Consider the following 20,799-nt stretch of genomic DNA (forward strand, 5'->3'; position numbering starts at 1 on the left):
ACATGGTGTGCCTCAGGCTGTTGCAACGTCATGCTGGCCTCTGCCGCCGCAGGCTCACCCTGCAATCTGGACCCCTCCCTCCCCCCGGCCTGAGTGAGCCAGAGCCCCCTAATCAGCTGCTCCTTTAACCCTGTCCTGTCTGGGCGGGGGACAGACGCCCTCATGGAACCTGCACGCAGAGGCAGGGCCAGATCCAAAGCTGAACCCCAGGAGCTGGGCAAACAAAGAGGAATGGAAATTCCTCCCAGCAGCCTCAGGAGCAGTGGATTAAATCTCCACAGTCATCTTGATGTACCCTGCATCTGTGGAATACCTGAATAGACAATGAATCATCCCAAAATTTAGGTGGTGGACTTTGGGAGCAACTGTAGAATTGGAGTTTGCTTTCTGCATCTAATTTGTTTCTGGTTTTATGTTTATCTTAGTTTAGTATTTAGAGCTTATTATCATTGGTAGATTTGTTTATTGATTTGGTTGCTCTCTTCCATTCATATATATATATATAGACATATATGTTTATCCTTTTTCTCTTTTTGTGAGCGTGTATGTGTATGCTTCTTTGTGTGATTTTGTCTGTATAGCTTTGCTTTTACCATTTGTCCTAGCGTTCTGTCTGTCCGTATTTTTTTTTTTTTAGTACAGTTTTTAGCGCTTGTTATCATTGGTGGATTTGGTTTTTGGTTTGGTTGCTCTCTTCTTTCTTTCTTTCAATATTTTATTTTAATAGCTTTATTTTATTTTAATTTATTATTTTTTCTTTCTTTCTTTCTTTTTCTCCCTTTTCTTCTGAGCCGTGTGGCTGACAGGGTCTTTGTGCTCAGGGCAGGTGTCAGGCCTGAGGCTCCGATATGGGAGACCCGAGTTCAGGAAACTGGTCCACCAGAGACCTCCGGGCCCCATATAATATGAAACGGCAAAAGCTGTCCCAGAGATCTCCACCTCAATGCTAAGACCCAGATCTACTCAACGACCAGCAAGCTCCAGTGCTGGACACCCCATGCCAATCAACTAGCAAGACAGGAACACAACCCAACCCATTAGCAGAGAGGCTGCCTAAAATCATAATAAGTTCACAGACACCCCAAAACACACTACCGGACGTGATCCTGCCCACCAGAAAGACAAGATCCAACCTCATCCACCAGAACACAGGCACCAGTCCCCTCCACCAGGGAGCCTACACAACCCACTAAACAAACCTTACCCACTGGGGGCAGACACCAAAAAAACCGGAATCTACGAACCTGCAGCCTGCGAAAAGGAGACCCCAAAGACAGTAAGTTAAGCGAAATGAGAAGACAGAGAAATACACAGCAGATGAAGGAGCAAGGTAAAAACCCACCAGACCAAACAAATGAAGAGGAAATAGGCAGTCTACCTGAAAAAGAATTCAGAGTAATGATACTAAAGATGATCCAAAATCTTGGGAAGAGAATGGAGAAAATACAAGAAACGTTTAACAAGGACGTAGAAGAACTAGAGAGCAAACGAACAGTGATGAAAAACACAATAAATGAAATTAAAAATTCCCTAGAAGGAATCAGTAGCAGAATAACTGAGGCAGAAGAATGGATAAGTGACCTGGAAGATAAAATAGTGGAAATAACTACCGCAGAGCAGAATAAAGAAAAAAGAATGAAAAGAATTGAGGACAGTCTCAGAGACCTCTGGGACAACATTAAACACACCAATATTTGAATTATGGGGGTCCCAGAAGAAGAAGAGAAAAGAAAAGGGACTGAGAAAATATTTGAACAGATTATAGTTGAAAACTTCCCTAATATGGGAAAGGAAATAATCAATCAAGTCCACGAAGCACAGAGAGTCCCATACAGGATAAATGCAAGGAGAAACACGCCAAGACACATATTAATCAAACTATCAAAAATTAAATACAAAGACAAAAATATTAAAAAGCAACAAATAACATACAAGGGAATCCCCATAAGGTTAACAGCTGATCTTTCAGCAGAAACTCTGCAAGCCAAAAGGGAGTGGCAGGACATATTTAAAGTGATGAAAGGGAAGAACCTACAACCAAGATTACTCTATCCAGCAAGGATCTCATTCAGATTCGAAAGAGAAATTAAAACCTTTACAGACAAGCAAGAGCTAAGAGAATTCAGCACCACCAAACCAGTTTTACAACAAATGCTAAAGGAACTTCTCTAGGCAGGAAACACAAGAGAAGGAAAAGACCTACAATAATAAACCCAAAACAATTAAGAAAATGGTAATAGGAACATACATATTGATAATTACCTTAAATGTAAATGGTTTAAATGCTCCAACCAAAAGACATAGACTGGCGGAATGGAAACAAAAACAAGACCCGTATATATGCTGTCTACAAGAGACCCACTTCAGACCTAGGGACACATACAGACTGAAAGTGAGGGGATGGAAAAAGATATTCCATGCAAGTGGAAATCAAAAGAAAGCTGAAGTAGCAATTCTCATATCAGACAAAATAGACTTTAAAACAAAGACTATTACAAGAGACAAAGAAGGACACTACATAATGATCAAGGGATCAATCCAAGAAGAAGATATGACAATTGTAAATATTTATGCACCCAATATAGGAGCACCTCAGTACATAAGGCAAATACTAACAGCCATAAAAGGGGAAATCGACAGTAACATAATCATAGTAGGGGACTTTAACACCCCACTTTCACCAATGGACAGATCATCCAAAATGAAAATAAATAAGGAAACACAAGCTTTAAATAATACATTAAACAAGATGGACTTAATTGATATTTATAGGATATTCCAGCCAAAAACAACAGAATACACTTTCTTCTCAAGTGCTCATGGAACATTCTCCAGGATAGATCATATCTTGGGTCACAAATCAAGCCTTGGTAAATTTAAGAAAATTGAAATTGTATCAAGTATCTTTTTCGACCACAATGCTATGAGACTAGATATCAATTACAGGAAAAAATCTGTAAGAAATACAAACACATGGAGGCTAAACAACACACTACTTAATAACCAAGAGATCACTGAAGAAATCAAAGAGGAAATCAAAAAATACATAGAAACAAATGACAGTGAAAACACAACAACCCAAAACCTATGGGATGCAGCAAACGCAGTTCTAAGAGGGAAGTTTATAGCTATACAAGCCTACCTTAAGAAACAGGAAACATCTCAAATAAACAACCTAACCTTACACCTAAAGCAATTAGAGAAAGAAGAACAAAAAACCCCTAAAGTTAGCAGAAGGAAAGAAATCATAAAGATCAGATCAGAAATAAATGAAAAGAAATGAAGGAAATGATAGCAAAGATCAATAAAACTAAAAGCTGGTTCTTTGAGAAGATAAACAAAATTGATAAACCACTAGCCAGACTCATCAAGAAGAGAAGGGAGAAGACTCAAATCAATAGAATTAGAAATGAAAAAGGAGAAGTAACAACTGACACTGCAGAAATACAAAGGATCATGAGAGATTACTACAAGCAACTCTATGCCAATAAAATGGACAACCTGGAAGAAATGGACAAATTCTTACAAAAGCACAACCTTCCGAGACTGAACCAGGAAGAAACAGAAAATATGAACAGACCAATCACAAGCACTGAAATTGAAACTGTGATTAAAAATCTTCCAACAAACAAAAGCCCAGGACAAGATGGCTTCACAGGCGAATTCTATCAAACATTTAGGGAAGAGCTAACACTTATCCTTCTCAAACTCTTCCAAAATATAGCAGAGGGAGGAACACTCCCAAACTCATTCTACGAGGCCACCATCACTCTGATACCAAAACCAGACAAAGATGTCACAAAGAAAGAAAACTACAGGTCAATATCACTGATGAACACAGATGCAAAAATCCTCAACAAAATACTAGCAAACAGAATCCAACAGCACATTAAAAGGATCATACATTATGATCAAGTGGGGTTTATCCCAGGAATGCAAGGATTCTTCAGTACACGCAAATCAATCAACGTGATACACTATATTAACAAACTGAAGGAGAAAAACCATATGATCATCTCAATAGATGCAGAGAAAGCTTTCGACAAAATTCAACACCGCTTTATGATAAAAACCCTCCAGAAAGTAGGCATAGAGGGAACTTTCCTCAACATAATAAAGGCCATATATGACAAACCCACAGCCAACATCGTCCTCAATGGTGAAAAACTGAAACCATTTCCACTAAGATCAGGAACAAGACAAGGTTGCCCACTCTCACCACTATTATTCAACATAGTTTTGGAAGTGTTAGCCACAGCAATCAGAGAAGAAAAAGAAATAAAAGGAATCCAAATCAGAAAAGAAGTAAAACTGTCACTGTTTGCAGATGACATGATACTATACATAGAGAATTCTAAAAATGCCACCAGAAAACTACTAGAGCTAATCAATGAATCTGGTAAAGTTGCAGGATACAAAATTAATGCACAGAAATCTCTTGCATTCCTATACACTAATGATGAAAAATCTGAAAGAGAAATTATGGAAACACTCCCATTTACCATTGCAACAAAAAGAATAAAATACCTAGGAATAAACCTACCTAGGGAGACAAAAGACCTGTATGCAGAAAACTATAAGACACTGATGAAAGAAATTAAAGATGATACCAACAGATGGAGAGATATACCATGTTCTTGGATTGGAAGAATCAACATTGTGAAAATGAGTATACTACCCAAAGCAATCTACAGATTCAATGCAATCCCTATCAAATTACCAATGGCATTTTTTACGGAAGTAGAACAAATAATCTTAAAATTCGTATGGAGACACAAAAGACCCCGAATAGCCAAAGCAGTCTTGAGGGAAAAAAACGGACTGGGAGGAATCAGACTCCTGACTTCAGACTACACTACAAAGCTACAGTAATAAAGACAATATGGTACTGGCACAAAAGCAGAAACTTAGATCAATGGAACAAGAGAGAAAGCCCAGAGATAAACCCACGCTCATATGGTCAACTAAACTATGACAAAGGAGGCAAGGATACACAATGGAGAAAAGACAGTCTCTTCAATAAGTGGGTCTGGGAAAACTGGACAGCTACATGTAAAAGAATGAAATTAGAACACTCCCTAACACCATACACAAAAACAAACTCAAAATGGATTCGAGACCTAAATGTAAGACCGGACAGTATGAAACTTAGAGGAAAACATAAGAAGAACACTCTTTGCCATAGATCACAGCAAGATGTTTTTTGATCCACCTCCTAGAGTAATGGAAATAAAAACAAATATAAACAAACGGGACCTAATGAAACTTCAAAGCTTTTGCACAGCAAAGGAAACCATAAACAAGACAAAAAGACAACCCTCAGAATGGGAGAAAATATTTGCAAATGAATCAACGGACAAAGGATTAATCTCCAAAATATATAAACAGCTCATGCAGCTCAATATTAAAGAAACAAACGACCCAATGCAAAAATGGGCAGAAGACCTAAATAGACATTTCTCCAAAGAAGACATACAGACGGCCAAGAAGCACATGAAAAGCTGCTCAACATCACTAATTATTAGAGAAATGCAAATCAAAACTACAATGAGGTATCACCTCACACCAGTTAGAATGGGCATCATTAGAAAATCTACAAACAACAAATGCTGGAGAGGGTGTGGAGAAAATGGAACCCTCTTGCACTGTTGGTGGGAATGTAAATTGATACAGCCACTATGGAGAACAGTATGGAGGTTCCTTAAAAAACTAAAAATAGAATTACCATATGACCCAGCAATCCCACTACTGGGCATATACCCAGAGAAAACCGTAATTCAAAAAGACACATGCAACCCAATGTTCATTGCAGCACTATTTACAATAGCCAGGTCATGGAAGCAACCTACATGCCCACTGACAGACGAATGGATATAGAAGATGTGGTACATATATACAATGGACTATTACTCAGTCATAAAAAGGAACGAAATTGGGTCATTTGTTGAGACGTGGATGGATCTAGAGACTGTCATACAGAGTGAAGTAAGTCAGAAAGAGAAAAAGAAATATCGTATATTAACACATGTATGTGGAACCTAGAAAAATGGTACAGATGAACCAGTTTGTAGGGCAGAAGTTGAGACACAGATGTAGAGAACAAACGTATGGACACCAAGGGGGGAAGCCGCAGGGGGGTGGGGATGGTGGTGTGATGAATTGGGGGATTGGGATTGACATGTATACACTGATGTGTATAAAACTGATGAATAATAAGAACCTGCTGTATAAAAAAAGAAACAAAATACAGTTCAAAAATTCAAAAAAGAAAGATAATAGAAAATATCAGTCAAACTAAGAGCTGGTTCTTTGAAAAGATAAACAAAATGGACAAACCTTTAGCTAAACTCACTAAGAAAAAAAGACAGTAGGCTGTGATAAATAACATAAGAAATGAAAGAGGATAAATAACAGATACCACAGAAAGACAAAGGATTATAAGAGAATATTATGAACAACAAATTAGACATATTATGCCGACAAATTAGACAACGTAAGATATGGACAAACTCTTAGATTCATACAACCTTCCACGACTGAATCATGGAGAAACAGAAAATCTGAATAGACTGATCACTAATTAAAAGATTGAAACATTAATCAAAAACCTCCCCAAAACAAAAGTTCAGGACCAGATGGCTTCACAGGTGAACTCTACCAAATATTCAAAGAAGATTTAATACCTATTCTTTTCAAACTCTTCAAAAAATTAAAGAGGAAGGAATGATTGCTAACTCATTTTATGAGGCCAACATTACCCTTATGCCAAAACCAGGCAAACTCAACACAACAAAAGAAAATTACAGACCAATATCTTTGATGAGCATAGATGCAAAAATCGTCAACAAAATATTAGTAAACCAAATACAGCAATACATTAAAAGGATCATATTCCATGATAAAGTGGGGCTTATTTCAGGGATGCAAATTGGCTCAACATTCACAAGTAAATAAATGGCATATACCACATTAATAAAACAAAGGATAAAAAGCATATGATCATCTCAGTAGATGCAGAAAAAGCATCTGACCAGATTCAACACCCATTTCTGATAAAAACTCTCAATAAAATAGGTATAGAAAGAACGTACTTCAACATAATACAAGTCATATATGACAAACTAACAGCTAACATCACACTCAATGGTGAAAAACTGAAAGCTATGCCTCTAAAATCAGGAAAAAGACAAGGATGCGCAAGGATGCACACTCTCACCACTCTTATTCCACACAGTAGTGGAAGTCCGAGCCAGAGCAATTAGGCAATAAAAAGAGAGAAAAGGCATTCCAGTTGGAAAGGAAGAAGTAAAACTGTCACTATTTGCAGACGACATGATTTTATATGGAGAGAATCCTTAAGACTCCACCAAAAAAACATTAGAAATAATAAACAAATACGGTATAGTTGCAGGGTACAAAATCAACATACAAAAAAATCTGTTGCATTTCTGTATGCTAACAATGAGCTATAAGAAAGAAAAATTAAGAAAACAATCCCACTGACAATCACAACAAAAAGAATAAAATACCTAGGAATAAATTTAAACAAGGAGGTGAAAGACCTGCAAACTATAAGACATTGTTGAAAGAAGTTGAAGACACAAATAAATGGAAAGATATTCCATGCTCATGAATTGGAAGAATTAACATACGGACATTAAAATGTCCATATTTACCTAAGGCAATCTACAGATTCAATGCAATCCCTATCAAAATCCCAAGGAATAAAAAATAAATAAAATAAAGAAATATTAGTTGATGGTAATGATGTGTCTATTATCTGCACTAGGTAATCCACTCTAACATGCTTAGAACATAATTGAACCAAAATTTTACACTGTAACACACACAGAATACTTAGGACATGACAAATTAAAAAAAGCTTTAATGCTTAAAAAAAAGGAATATAAGTGTCATTTGTTCTGCATAGCCTCATTTGTTCTCTAGTTTCTAAGGGCAGCTATGGGGGAATTGAAGGAAGAAAAGTACTCACACAGGAAGGAAAAAAATCAATCTGATGGACATGAATATAGCCACCAAACTAGCCTAGGGATTTATTCAACGACACTGCTTTACTGTTAACCTTCACTCATATCATTTATTATTTGGGGAACGGCTGCAAAGAGACCAGAAAGTGAATAGAATAACGATGTTTTTATGTCTCCTAATGTAGATTGTTATTGAAAATCTATCAATTTTACTGGCAAACCTTTGGCTCAAAAATAAGATCTTCATTTATAATTTGCAGGCAGTGATAACTCAAATTATGAGAAGTAACTGGGAAATAAAAAATAACTATCATGATAATTATCTTTCTCATTAAAAACATGAGGCATTCTGTAATCGTTGGGATGTGCAAGATACTCTTTAACATCTGCTGCTACTGAGCTAAAATACATCTAAACAGGAAAGAAAATACATTACTGAGTGTTACTCTTGCACTGTTGGTGGGAATGTAAATTGATACAGCCACTATGCAGAACAGTATGGAGGTTCCTTAAAAAGCTAAAAATAGAACTACCATACGACCCAGCAATCCCACTACTGGGCATATATCCTGAGAAAACCATAATTCAAAAAGAGTCATGTACCACAATGTTCATTGCAGATCTATTTACAATAGCCAGGACATGGAAGCAACCTAAGTGTCCATTGACAGATGAATGGATAAAGAAGATGTGGCACATATATACAATGGACTACTACTCTGCCATAAAAAGATACGAAATTGAGTTATTTGTAGTGAGGTGGATGGACCTGGAGTCTGTCATACAGAGTGAAGTAAGTCAGAAAGAGAAAAACAAATACCGCATGCTAACACATATATATGGAATCTAAGAAAAAAAAAAAAGGTTATGAAGAACGTATGGGCAGGACAGGAATAAAGATGCACATGTAGAGAATGGACATGAGGACACAGGGAGGGGGAAGGGTAAGCTGGGACGAAGTGAGAGACTGGCATGGACATATATACACTACCAAATGTAAAATAGATAGCTAGTGGGAAGCAGCCGCATAGCACAGGGAGATCAGCTGGGTGCTTTGTGACCACCTAGAGGGGTGGGATGGGGAGGGTGGGAGGGAGACACAAGAGGGAGGAGATATGGGGATATATGTATATGTATAGCTGATTCACTTTGTTATAAAGCAGAAACTAACACACCATTGTAAAGCAATTATACTCCAATAAAGATGTTAAAAAAAAAATACATTACTGATCACCCAAATGATGAAAAATAGATACTGCTGCAAACATGTGCAAAGTGGAACAGAACAGAACACAGCAGGATGTATTGCCCACACATGTAAACCAGAATGAAACCACTTACAGATACTTCAGGAATCGGTTTCAACTTCTCCCCTGACATTTCCTGTAGGGAGATGTTGTATACTGAAGATGACACTTGATGGGCTGGTAGGTCCTTTGCTTTGATAACAGGACCCGGAATTTTTGGAGAGGATTCACTCCTTCTTCCAGGGGGAGAAAGGCATGGTGTAGGCACCAAACTCGTTTCAAAGTCTTTTTTATCTATCTGCTTCGCCAAGGAATTCTGGTTTTCTGATGCTACTGCTTCTGTGTAGGCATTTTTTAGATATCCTTTACTTGTCCACCTCGCAGTCTTCCCCAGCACGCTCTCTAATGTTAACTGAGTTAACCTTGGAGGACTAGTCGTTGGGTCGGTTGAACCCCGGACACTGTGGTTACCCTACACAGAGGAACAAAGTGAAATCATTTTGAGCTGAAACTTGTGGTGAATAAGTTACTGAGTACAAGTTCTTAACAAGTTCATGTATTCTCTGAATAAAGCAAAGTACACATACATATACTTTTATATATATATACTATTTTATTCTGCAATAAAAAAAATAAACTAAAAACAGCAATGCAAACAGGCATAAATCATTTGCTAAGATGCCCTGCTATGTTTGCCTCTGGTCTTGGTAAAGCATGTTTTTTACCACTGAGTAACAAGAGTACATTTAGGAAATAGTCGCTCAAATATATTCATTCCAAAGAAAGTATGAAAAAGAAGAGGATCCATAAGAAGTTACCTAAAACTTAGGAATTGTATACTTCGGCTTCCTGATAAGCTAACTGCATGAGAAGAGAAAGGACTGGAACTTACAGAATTTACCTTATTTATGTAGGGAAATGCTACTTTTAAAACAAGCTGGCCTATCAAAGTATTTTTGCCTTATATTTTTGTACGAAAGTTTTACTGTTCAAGAGCAATAGATAGTAGAGCATGTTTTGTGAAATATTTTTCTTACGTGAAAATTTCAATTATAGAAAGTATTTTTCCACAAGACATGAACCTCACCAAATATAATTATTTGGAAAGCTGAAAATAAAAGCTAGAAACATTTTACTAATGTACAGTTCTGGAATTATCCCTAAAAATTTTAATTTTTAAAATCTGAGAAAGGAGAAATTACAAACAAAAAAATCAATGGCCATGATGGTAAATAAGGAAAAAGAGAAACACAGTGTTATTTCAGTTGGTAGATTTTTTTCTGCTATAAACAATAAATTTAAAGAAAAAACTAGTGTGATAATTGCTTATACTTGTCATGAGTTTTTCTAGCTTGTCTTACCTGTTTAAATATATAATAAACAAACAGAACAGAAAAAAATCAACAAAAGCAGAGTACATTTAAAGACATTATTTGATGTCTGAGACTGTACTATCTTACTTTCTGTTTCAGTAAGCTATTCCACTATCCTTTCATTTATAGCCATACAGAACCAAACATCTGGTTATTCCCCAAATTTGGCATTTTTAAATAAAATATTTGAATGACTGATTGAACTGTTCAGCTTCTTCCTGAATGTTTGGTCATCATACACCTCAAGATACAGATCACTATCTAAGGTAAAATTTCCATTTCAGTAGAAGTGAAGTATGTGTAACGGTGAGAGAGCCTGCTTTAGGTTGGGCACAAGACAAGAGAGGAATTTATCAAACCTTTTAATTAGAAGGGATCTATCTGTCTGTGTATCTGTCATTGTTCTGCCTCTCTTCTTTTCTTCCTCATCACAGGCTACGTATTGCTCTATGTGCTGCAGATGCTAGGAATATAATGGTAGGCCAGAAGTTAACCCCTGCCATCCAGGGACTTTATCCCAAAGACAACAAGGGGTCACTGAGTGATTTGATGGAGGAGAAGAATGTCATGATGGCACAAAATAGAAGGTATGGGAATGAGTTTGTGTGGATATTGTTTGTGGTGTGTCTGAAGTGTCTGTGGAGATAGTAGTAAGGGAGGCCAATTAGGAGACTATGAAATTGGAATGATTAGAAATGCTGAGGTGACTTGCGTTAATTCAGTGGTGGTGATGATGGAGGCTGGACTGATTTGAGAGTTCTGTAGAAGGCAGAGTATGTTGTACTTAGTGACTCTGGAAAGCTTTTACACGGAGTCTGCAATCCTTAACCCTAGTCATGTTATGATTTTCCTTTCTTATGGAAAGCAGTTGGGATTATCAGACAACTGTGGTCTCAAGAAAGGTACACTTGGGTGTAAGAACCTCTCCTAAGAAATAGCTTGCCTATCTGTAGTAAAGAAAGAATAGCAGAGTGTCTAAGGATCTTTTACAAACATTTCTTCTTGGTATTCATTCTGGGCCTTATTTTCTTTGTCTATGCTGGCTTGATCTTCTGATACGTATATTTCTTTATAAATGATGGAGAAATTTATTATTCAGAGTCCCAGATAGGGGAAAGAAAAGATGGTGATTGGGTGTCAATCCATGGGACCTTAGTTTATGTCCCAAGTGGAAAAATAAGAGAGGTAAGAATATTTCCACCCTTGTGACAGTACCGCGAGGCCTGAGCTGCAGGCACTGAGCAACTCTTTCTTTGCTGTACATTTACTGAGTGAGCTTGTCCTTCACCACATCCTGGGAACCCTGAGGATGTTCACATGACTGAAGAACTCTGCCTTCAGGCAGAAAACTGGAAAGAGTGCAAGAGACCTGAAAAATGCCTAGTGTTCTGAATTACTAGGTAATGGAGTGGTGACTCTTGCAATTTTTGTTTCACAGAGACAAAAAGAGAATAAAAGCTTAGCCAATTTTCTAAAGAAAGGTAAAAAGAAAACAGAACAAACATCTTCCAGGCCTTGGTTTTAAGAAGGTACTGGTGGAACTAGGATAGATTTTTAAAATTCAGTCTGGTTGCTAGACAGTGTTATATCTTCTCCAACTTAAAAAAAAAAAATTCCAGTTTAATTTCCTATAATTGTTATATACAATTGACAATGGGATTTCTGTGACCAGAATACCCTCTACTTATTCGTTTCCATCATATTATCACAGTAAAAAATAAGGCACATGTATGGTGGATTTAAAACAGATTGTCCCTAAAAACAGGCTGGCTAAGGGGAAAAGGTATAATTATAACTCTTTGGACCAGAATCTCTGGATCACTCTGGGATTCCATTTTGTATATGACATAAGTAGAAATTAGGAGCTTTTGCAATAAACATTAGTTCAATAAATAGTTATTAAGCTCCTACTATGTGTAAGGCATTTTCTAGGGACTATGTAAGATACACAGGTAAGAAGAAAAAGGACACTGCCCTCGAGAGGCATAAAGTCTAATAGCAGAGAGATAGATACCTACAAAAGTAATAATTTCATAAGGTAGAAGGCAGTAAATTTCATTTAAAAGTTTCAGATGTACTATTATGAGGATTTAGAAGAATGCATGGACAGCCTGATGTTTGCTAGATCATTTAAAAAAAAACTTTAAAAATCAATACATTTGATAAGAAGTGTATTTTTTCCACCTGTAAGTGGATCAGAGCACTTTTCTTCCTTCTGTAAGTTTACTCAGGTGTATTTCTTTTTGCTTGGCATGAGCAGTGATTATATACACAGAACTATTCATGAGTATGTACAGGGACATTTACCTCCCATTTTCCTAAGATATACCCTAGTTTGGAGATGGGTCAAGAAATGGTCAGATTGAGCTGTGTTCCCTAACAGGTATTCATTCTCTTCGTAGTATTGCATTTCCACAGTAATATGCTTCTATGCTATTTTAAATATATGGAAAAGACAAATAACTGGAGAATCTGTACAGAGCACAAAAGGCTTGCCTATTTTGGCTGCCCCAGAACCACTAATTCTGGTCTATCCCAGATTTTTAAAGGGGAATTAGGATAAATGGGAAAGGCAAGACAATATACGAGACTAATAGGTTGATTTGAGTTGTGTCAGCTTCTATTTTAGAGAGGAAATAAATGGAGAATAAAAAATAGTATAGTATTTACTAGTAGTGGTGCACTGGCAAAACCTTCCTCCTTTCTTTAGTAATGCTTCTGACTTACTAAAATAGATGATATAGATGACGTTTATTGCTTTCACATATGTAACACATGTGGACTTGACATGTCTGTATTAATTTTATACTAAATAACATATACATTTGTTACATGCATAAGAAGTTTACTATAATCTGATTGAAAAATAACCACTTTCCCCCCTTTGGTTTATCATTTAGCTACTGAAAACCTGCAGAGCAATTCATTATAATTTGTCAGAGTAGTAAAGAATTTGTTACGCTGTTTTCATATTCCAATCATCTGTTCATCTGTTTCTCAGAAGAACAAATACAAAATGTTTTTGATTTAACTTAATATATATTTTTTAAAAGTCCAAATCTCTTGAACTGTTTGTCTTCTGGGCTCAGAAACATTTGTTTGTTAAGTATTCAATCACGCCCCAGTGCCAGGAACATCAATAGAGTTTGTCTGATTAACTGTAGCACAGCATATGTACGCCGAAGATGAGAATGATTTCCCCAAGGACCCAGCACTTCCTCTGTTGAACTATGTTTCTTAAAAGGACACGCAGATGGGCACTTGGACAATAATTTTTGGATGTGCAAAACGAATAGCTCTTGCTGAGTTGTAATTTTAAAAAGATAATTTTAATGACTCAGGAGGGCCACCTACTTGGAAATGGGACCCAGGCTCGTTGTATTACAACTTTAATGTTGAGTGAGTCAGGACAGAACTCTGTTTTAGCCTTTGTAAAAAGTGGATGATCATGTTTATTTATATTTCAATTGATTTTTAATTCAGTCCACCAGGAAAAGAATCTACATAACATTCTTAAAAGTTCTGAACAAAACACATCTGCAATATTCCACACACGCTTTTGATGGCAGTTTTGAATTTGTAATTGAGATAGAGTCAGCAGGAGTTTTCCGTTTGTCCAACGTTTTAGTGATTAAATGTGTGAACTGACAGACCTTTTAGTTGAACAACAGCACTAGCGGACAATAGAGACGATACAGGTATATACTTCGGTTGTCAACTAAAGAGCAAAATTATTTGCACAAATATAGCTAAAGATATTAGTCATAACAGAATGAAAAAATCATTTCTTCTTTGATGATAGCAAGATTGACCATTCAAATGTATCTTAAATGTTTTCACTAACAACCATCCCCAAGGAGTATTTCTAACTTCTACCTCTTGAATTTAATAGGAAACTAGTTAAATAATACCAAATAAAATGAAAGGAAGATGTGACTGTTTCTAACAAGTAACTAATTCGCAGCATGCTTGATATTACAAGGACTTGGGCAAATTACTTTTGTAAACATCTTTACCTGTAGCCAATGATGCCTCACAGACAAATCATAGCAGAAGTTACAGGGACTGTACTGGATGGGTAAACATCATCATGTGAATATTTGGGGAAAATGATGAGACTCCTTTAATTGTTCAAGACAAAAACATATTTTCCTTATAAGTTAGACTTCATGTTCTTTAACTGATAAAACAAAGGTTTCTTGTGAAAACTCCTATCTATAACCAAATATATACTTATCTGCAAATATTGATCTTTAAGCAAAAGTTGTATGACATTATTCTAAGGAGACAAGAGTTTTATAACCTTCTCTTCCTGCCTATAACAATGAAGGGCCAAGTTACAGGAACCCACTTTTTCAGGGAAGAAGAAAGCTTCAAAAGATAACAATAAAGATATGTAGATGTGAACATCCTAAAATAATTACTCACATAAAAATAAATATTAAATTTGCCTGGTAGGTTTAGAGAGTATGTTATGTTGTAATTCATGATATACAGAAATACAAATGTAAGCAATACATTCAAAATAGAATTCTTCCATTTTTTTCAAACAAATTGACTTGTAAAGTTTTTTAAAGGCTACACAGAAATATAACTAGCCTCATGTGGAGTAAATACCATTTCTATTGTATGTATGTAAATGTGTGTGAGAATGTTATTCAGAATTACTAGTCAAGCATGTAGGGGTGAGTGGAAAACAAAAATGAAATGAAATAGTTTAACTACTGAGTGCTAAAAAAAAACCCTTGAAAGCAACAATACCAGGAAAGCTGAGAGAAAGGACTAAAATGGTCCTTTTAATCTGTTTGTAAATTTGTTTTATAGGTCTTAACAGAGTTAGATGAAGAGAAGATCTAGGAGCCTCCTAGCTAATTTGAACACTATAAGTAGTCAGTCCACATAATTCATGTCCAAATATGGATAATTTTTTGGCTCAAATGTTCTAGCTTGGACTGTTACGTAAGAAAAATTACCTAGCTTTGCAACTATCTACTTTAGTATCTGATACATAGATAGAGTTTGGAGAAAATGACTATATTTCTAGAATCCACCAGAGGGCAGACAGCAGAAGCAAGAACTACAATCCTGCAGCCTGTGGAACAAAAACCACATTCACAGAAAGACAGACAAGATGAAAAGGCAGAGGGCTATTTATTAGATGAAGGAACAAGATAAAACCCCAGAAAAAAAACTAAATGAAGTGGAGATAGGCAACCTTCCAGAAAAAGAATTCAGAATAATGATAGTGAAGATGATCCAGGACCTCGGAAAAAGAATGGAGGGCAAAGATTGAGAAGATGCAAGAAATGTTTAACAAAGACCTAGAAGAATTAAAGAACAAACACCTAGAAGAATTAAAGAACAAACGGAGATGTACAATATAATAACTGAAATGAAATGCAATCCCTATCAAATTACCAATGGCATTTTTTACAGAACTAGAACAAAAAATCTTAAAATTTTGTATGGAGACACAAAAGACCCCGAATAGCCAAAGCAGTCTTGAGGGAAAAAAACGGAGCTAGAGGATTCAGGCTCCTGGACTTCAGACTATACTACAAAGCCACAATAATCAAGACAATATGGTACTGGCACAAAAACAGAAATATAGATCAATGGAACAGGATAGAAAGCCCAGAGATAAACCCATGCACCTATGGTCAACTAATCTATGACAAAGGAGGCAAGGATATACAATGGAGAAAAGACAGTCTCTTTAATAAGTGGTGCTGGGAAAACTGGACAGCTACATGTAAAAGAATGAAAATAGAACACTCCCTTACACCATACACAAAAGTAAACTCAAAATGGATTAGAGACCTAAATGTAAGACCGGACACTATAAAACTCTTAGAGGAAAACTTAGGAAGAACACTCTTTGACATAAATCACAGCAAGATGTTTTTTGATCCACCTCCTAGAATAATGGAAATAAAAACAAATATAAACAAATGGGACCTAATGAAACTTAAAAGTTTTTGCACAGCAAAGGAAACTACAAACAAGACGAAAAGACAACCCTCAGAATGGGAGAAAATATTTGCACATGAATCAACAGACAAAGGATTAATCTCCAAAATATATAAACAGCTCAGGCAGCTCAATATCAAAAAAACAAACAACCCAATGCAAAAATGGGCAGAAGACCTAAATAGACATTTCTCCAAAGAAGATATACAGATAGCCAAGAAGCACATGAAAAGCTGCTCAACATCACTAATTATTAGAGAAATGCAAATCAGAACTACAATGACGTATCACCTCACACCAGTTAGAATAGGTGTCATTAGAAAATCTACAAACAACAAATGCTGGAGAGGGTTTGGAGAAAAGGGAACCCTCTTGAACTGCTGGTGGGAATGTAAATTGATACAGCCACTATGGAGAACAGTATGGAGGTTCCTTAAAAAACTAAAAATAGAATTACCATATGACCCAGCAATCCCACTACTGGGCATATACCCTGAGAAATCCATAATTCAAAAAGACACATGCACCCCAATGTTCACTGCAGCACTATTTACAATAGCCAGGACATGGAAGCAACCTAAATGCCCATCGACAGATGAACAGATAAAGATGATATGGTACATATATACAATGGAATATTACTCAGCCATAAAGAGGAACGAAATTGGGTCATTTGTAGAGACGTGGATGGATCTAGAGACTGTCATACAGAGTGAAGCAAGTCAGAAAGAGAAAAACAAATGTCATATATTAATGCATATATGTGGGACCTAGAAAAATGGTACAGATGAACCAGTTTGCAGGGCAGAAATTGAGACACAGATGCAGAGAACAAACGTATGGACACCAAGGGGGGAAAGTGGTGGTGGTGGTGGTGGTGGTGTGATGAATTGGGAGATTGGTATTGACATGTATACACTCATATGTATAAAATGGATAACTAATAAGAACCTGCTGTATAAAGAAATAAATAAAATAAAATTCAAAAAAAAAAAAAAGAGAGTTAAGGAAATGTGCCCAAGCTCAATTCCAGGTTCATCTTGCTCGGCCACATGACCTTGAACAAGCTATTTCACTCTTCTGACCCTTACTCTGTTCATCTATAAAATGGTGTCACAAGTAGTAACTAATTCCCCTGTACGCATATATAATGCTTTGCGTAATGGCACCAACTATTATTAAGTGTCCTATTATTATTAAGTCCTAATGGCACTAGCTATTATTAAGTGTCCTACTTTTGTTAGGTCCAAATTCAGCATATTGATTCATAGAGCTCACAATAATTTCTATCAATATTTCTACATTTCTACGTCCGAATTACAACCAACCACACTGACATGACATGGTAATTAGATGGCATTATGCTTCCACAGAAAAATCTTTATTTGGCTGTAGGGCCAAAACCTACAAAACAACAAAACAAAAAAAAAAAAAAGAAAGAAAATGACTATATTTCTAGATAAAAAATTGAATTAGAGAAGTAATAAAATACTAATATAAAGCTAACTATTTCAAATCACCAACCAGGTACATATACCCAAAGCCATGTTGGGAATAATGGCATAAAATACAAAACAGAGATGATAATAGTAACATGCTTTTTTCTTTTTTTCTTTCAGAAGCTGCAATTGTATGAAAGGTACTCTGTTTTAACAGCTTTCCTAGATAATTCATTTTACGTGGTAGTCTTGATTTTATAACTCACCACAAGATATAGTTCCATAGCGTGCTTTTCAGATAAGAAGTACAAATTCAAAATTAATTGAGTATCAGGAAAATTAGTATATATGTCTGCCTAGGGAATAAAATATATAGTAAAGCCAAGACTAAGATGTGACTATGCAAAAAAAAAAAAAAAATCATACTTTTAAGGCTCTCACACTGATGAAGATCTCAAATGTGAACTGATTATTAGGGACTTAAACTACAAAGAATCACTGAAAGCTTATTTTAATTAGTCTTTACTGTCATATGTGTATTTTTTCTCTATCATAATACCATGATTGTGCCTAGTTTTTAGCTTCTGAATACATCTAATTTCCCTTTAAAAATATTCAAATGGTCTAACACCAAATAAAGTCTTTTAACTACAAGTTATAAACTTCAAGCATAATAAGTAATGCAATTATTACTATTTTGTCCACCATTATTTATAGTATGACATTGTTTTCCTTAGATATAATAGTGTTACTCTAACGATATAACAGTCTACAATAATGCAGCTAGGGACTTCCCATGTGCTCCAGTGGGTAAGACTCCAAGCTCCCAATGCAGGGGGCCCGGGTTCGATCCCTGGTTGGGGAACTAGATCCCACATGCATGCTGCAACTAAGAGTTCGCATGGCGCAACTAAAAAAAGATCCCGCACACGGCAACAAAGATCCTGAGTGCTGCAACTAAGACCTGGTGCAGCCAAAATAAATAAATTAATTAAAAGAAAAGAAAAGAAAAGAAAGGCAAGTTTAAAAATAAATAAATAAAATAATGCAACAATAGTAAGAATGCCTAAATCAACTGATTTTTCTTCAAAGACTATATGTAAGTAAACATTTAAGATATGTAATCTGTAGATGGGTGGGATGCGGGGGCTGGGAGTGAGGTCCAAGAGTGAGGGGATATATGTATACATATAGCTGATGCACTTCATTGTATAGCAGAAACTAACACAACATTGTAAAGCAATTATACTCCAAAAAAAAAAAAAAATTAACAAATAAACCCCCCAAAAACAAAAAACTAAGCATCCAGAGCATGAAGACAGATTCACTGTATTTTGAGAGCAAAACAAAGGAAGTGTTTTGTAATTTTGACAAATTAAATTAAAACTTATTCTTAAAAAATAAATAAAATAAAATATGTAATCTAATTTCCCTTTGACTTATATAATAAATGGGAGAAATAATCCTACAGAAAAAGAATTTACAAAAAGCTCCCAAAAAACCAATTTGGTAAAAAAGGGATCATTACAAATTCTAGAACTTGTTTAAATATAGCCTAGCACTTTTGTTAGTCATCTGTATTTTAGTTTGTATCTTGTTATTGCCTCTAACAGCAAACCTCAACGCTTGCATAACATGGCAAGGCTTCTGCCCCTCTCTCTGGCTGCCACTCTTAGTAGGGTCTGACTAAAGGTGGGCCAGGGCAGGTGTGAGCAATGATATTGTCCCACTACAGACTCAAGCCATATTCTGATGGTCTTGGCACAGGGGTGACCAGAGAGCTATGCCAATCAGAGCTTTGAAAATGCACGATAAATTAATTTTCAATTTCATGTAGTTGGTAACAAGTACATGTCTGCACAATAAATGTTGAAGGGTGTCAGAAGTAGAGCAGCTAGTAGCAAAAGAAAGCACATAAAGTGATAGCAAATTAGAATATTCAGAACTAGTATTCTTCATTTTCCCATAAAGCTCTATTGCTTCTTCTCAAGGCTTTTCCTTCATATAGGTGGAGAGGTAAGTTCCTCATGGGGTGTTATTTAAAGGGCTGTTTCCACATAATACTTCCCTCAAAGTTTTCCAGAGAACTATTATTTCCTACCTGCCATGACATTGCCCCCATCACAGTAATTCTTTTGAGTTAGGTAAGCTGTGCACATGGGAAGGGGATGGGCCTACCGCATTAACAAAATGGTATGATTTATCAGATTAGCCAATTAATACTGTATAAGAATTGACAGTTGGGATGGGGGCAATACTAGATACTGAAGACTAATGTTCATTTTATAGTTTTATAGCTTAATTTTATGTAGGGTGAAAGGGATAAAGTTGTTCACAGCACATTTAAAACGTACTGTTTATGCATTTATGCATAAAGGGGTTTGTAGTAGGTTTATGTTTGGTATGACTAATAGTTTCATCACACTCAGAAGTAAGGAGGTTATAAAAAAGGATTTCACCATGCACTTTGCTACAGAAACTCATTAAAAGTTGCAAAAAACCATAATTACTGCCTAAACAATCTCACCATATTCTCAACTGGCTCTGAAGGTAGGAGCTCTGGACTTAATCTATATCCCACTGTTGAAAGGGGTATTCTTAATCAGATATAGCTGTTAAAAAAAAGTTTTGTAAGCATACAAAAAAAGTTCTTCTGATTATTTCTATAATTTCTACATATAAATGATTTGTATAATTTCACTAAACCATAACTTGACTATAATCTGCTTTTAAGATAATTATTTTTTCTAGAAAATATAAATGCCTATTATTAAAGAACAAT

At 35.9% G+C, this 20,799-nt stretch overlaps 1 protein-coding gene and 1 long non-coding RNA gene across 20 annotated transcripts in view; one reads left to right on the forward strand and one right to left on the reverse strand.

Annotated features, from left to right (window-relative positions):
- LOC309637552 overlaps window positions 1-20,799 on the forward strand; it is a 398,176-nt gene that overhangs the window by 325,704 nt on the left and 51,673 nt on the right. The gene's annotated exons all lie outside the window — the stretch shown is intronic.
- CFAP20DC (CFAP20 domain containing) overlaps window positions 1-20,799 on the reverse strand; it is a 303,119-nt gene that overhangs the window by 109,772 nt on the left and 172,548 nt on the right. For 17 of the 19 annotated variants that reach the window (XR_014250542.1, XR_014250543.1, XR_014250544.1 and 14 more), the window contains one exon: window positions 9,330-9,707. The exons of the other annotated variants lie outside the window; for them this stretch is intronic. Coding sequence is in view for 14 of the 17 variants with exons in the window: in XM_082412150.1 (XP_082268276.1) it covers window positions 9,330-9,707 (378 nt within the window). In the remaining 3 variants the exon portion in view is untranslated. The remainder of the gene's footprint in view (window positions 1-9,329; window positions 9,708-20,799) is intronic. 19 annotated transcript variants of the gene reach the window in all.

The sequence above is a fragment of the Balaenoptera physalus genome (genome assembly GCF_965194825.1).
Source record: "Balaenoptera physalus genome assembly, chromosome: 11".
Classification (NCBI taxonomy): Eukaryota; Metazoa; Chordata; class Mammalia; order Artiodactyla; family Balaenopteridae; genus Balaenoptera; species Balaenoptera physalus.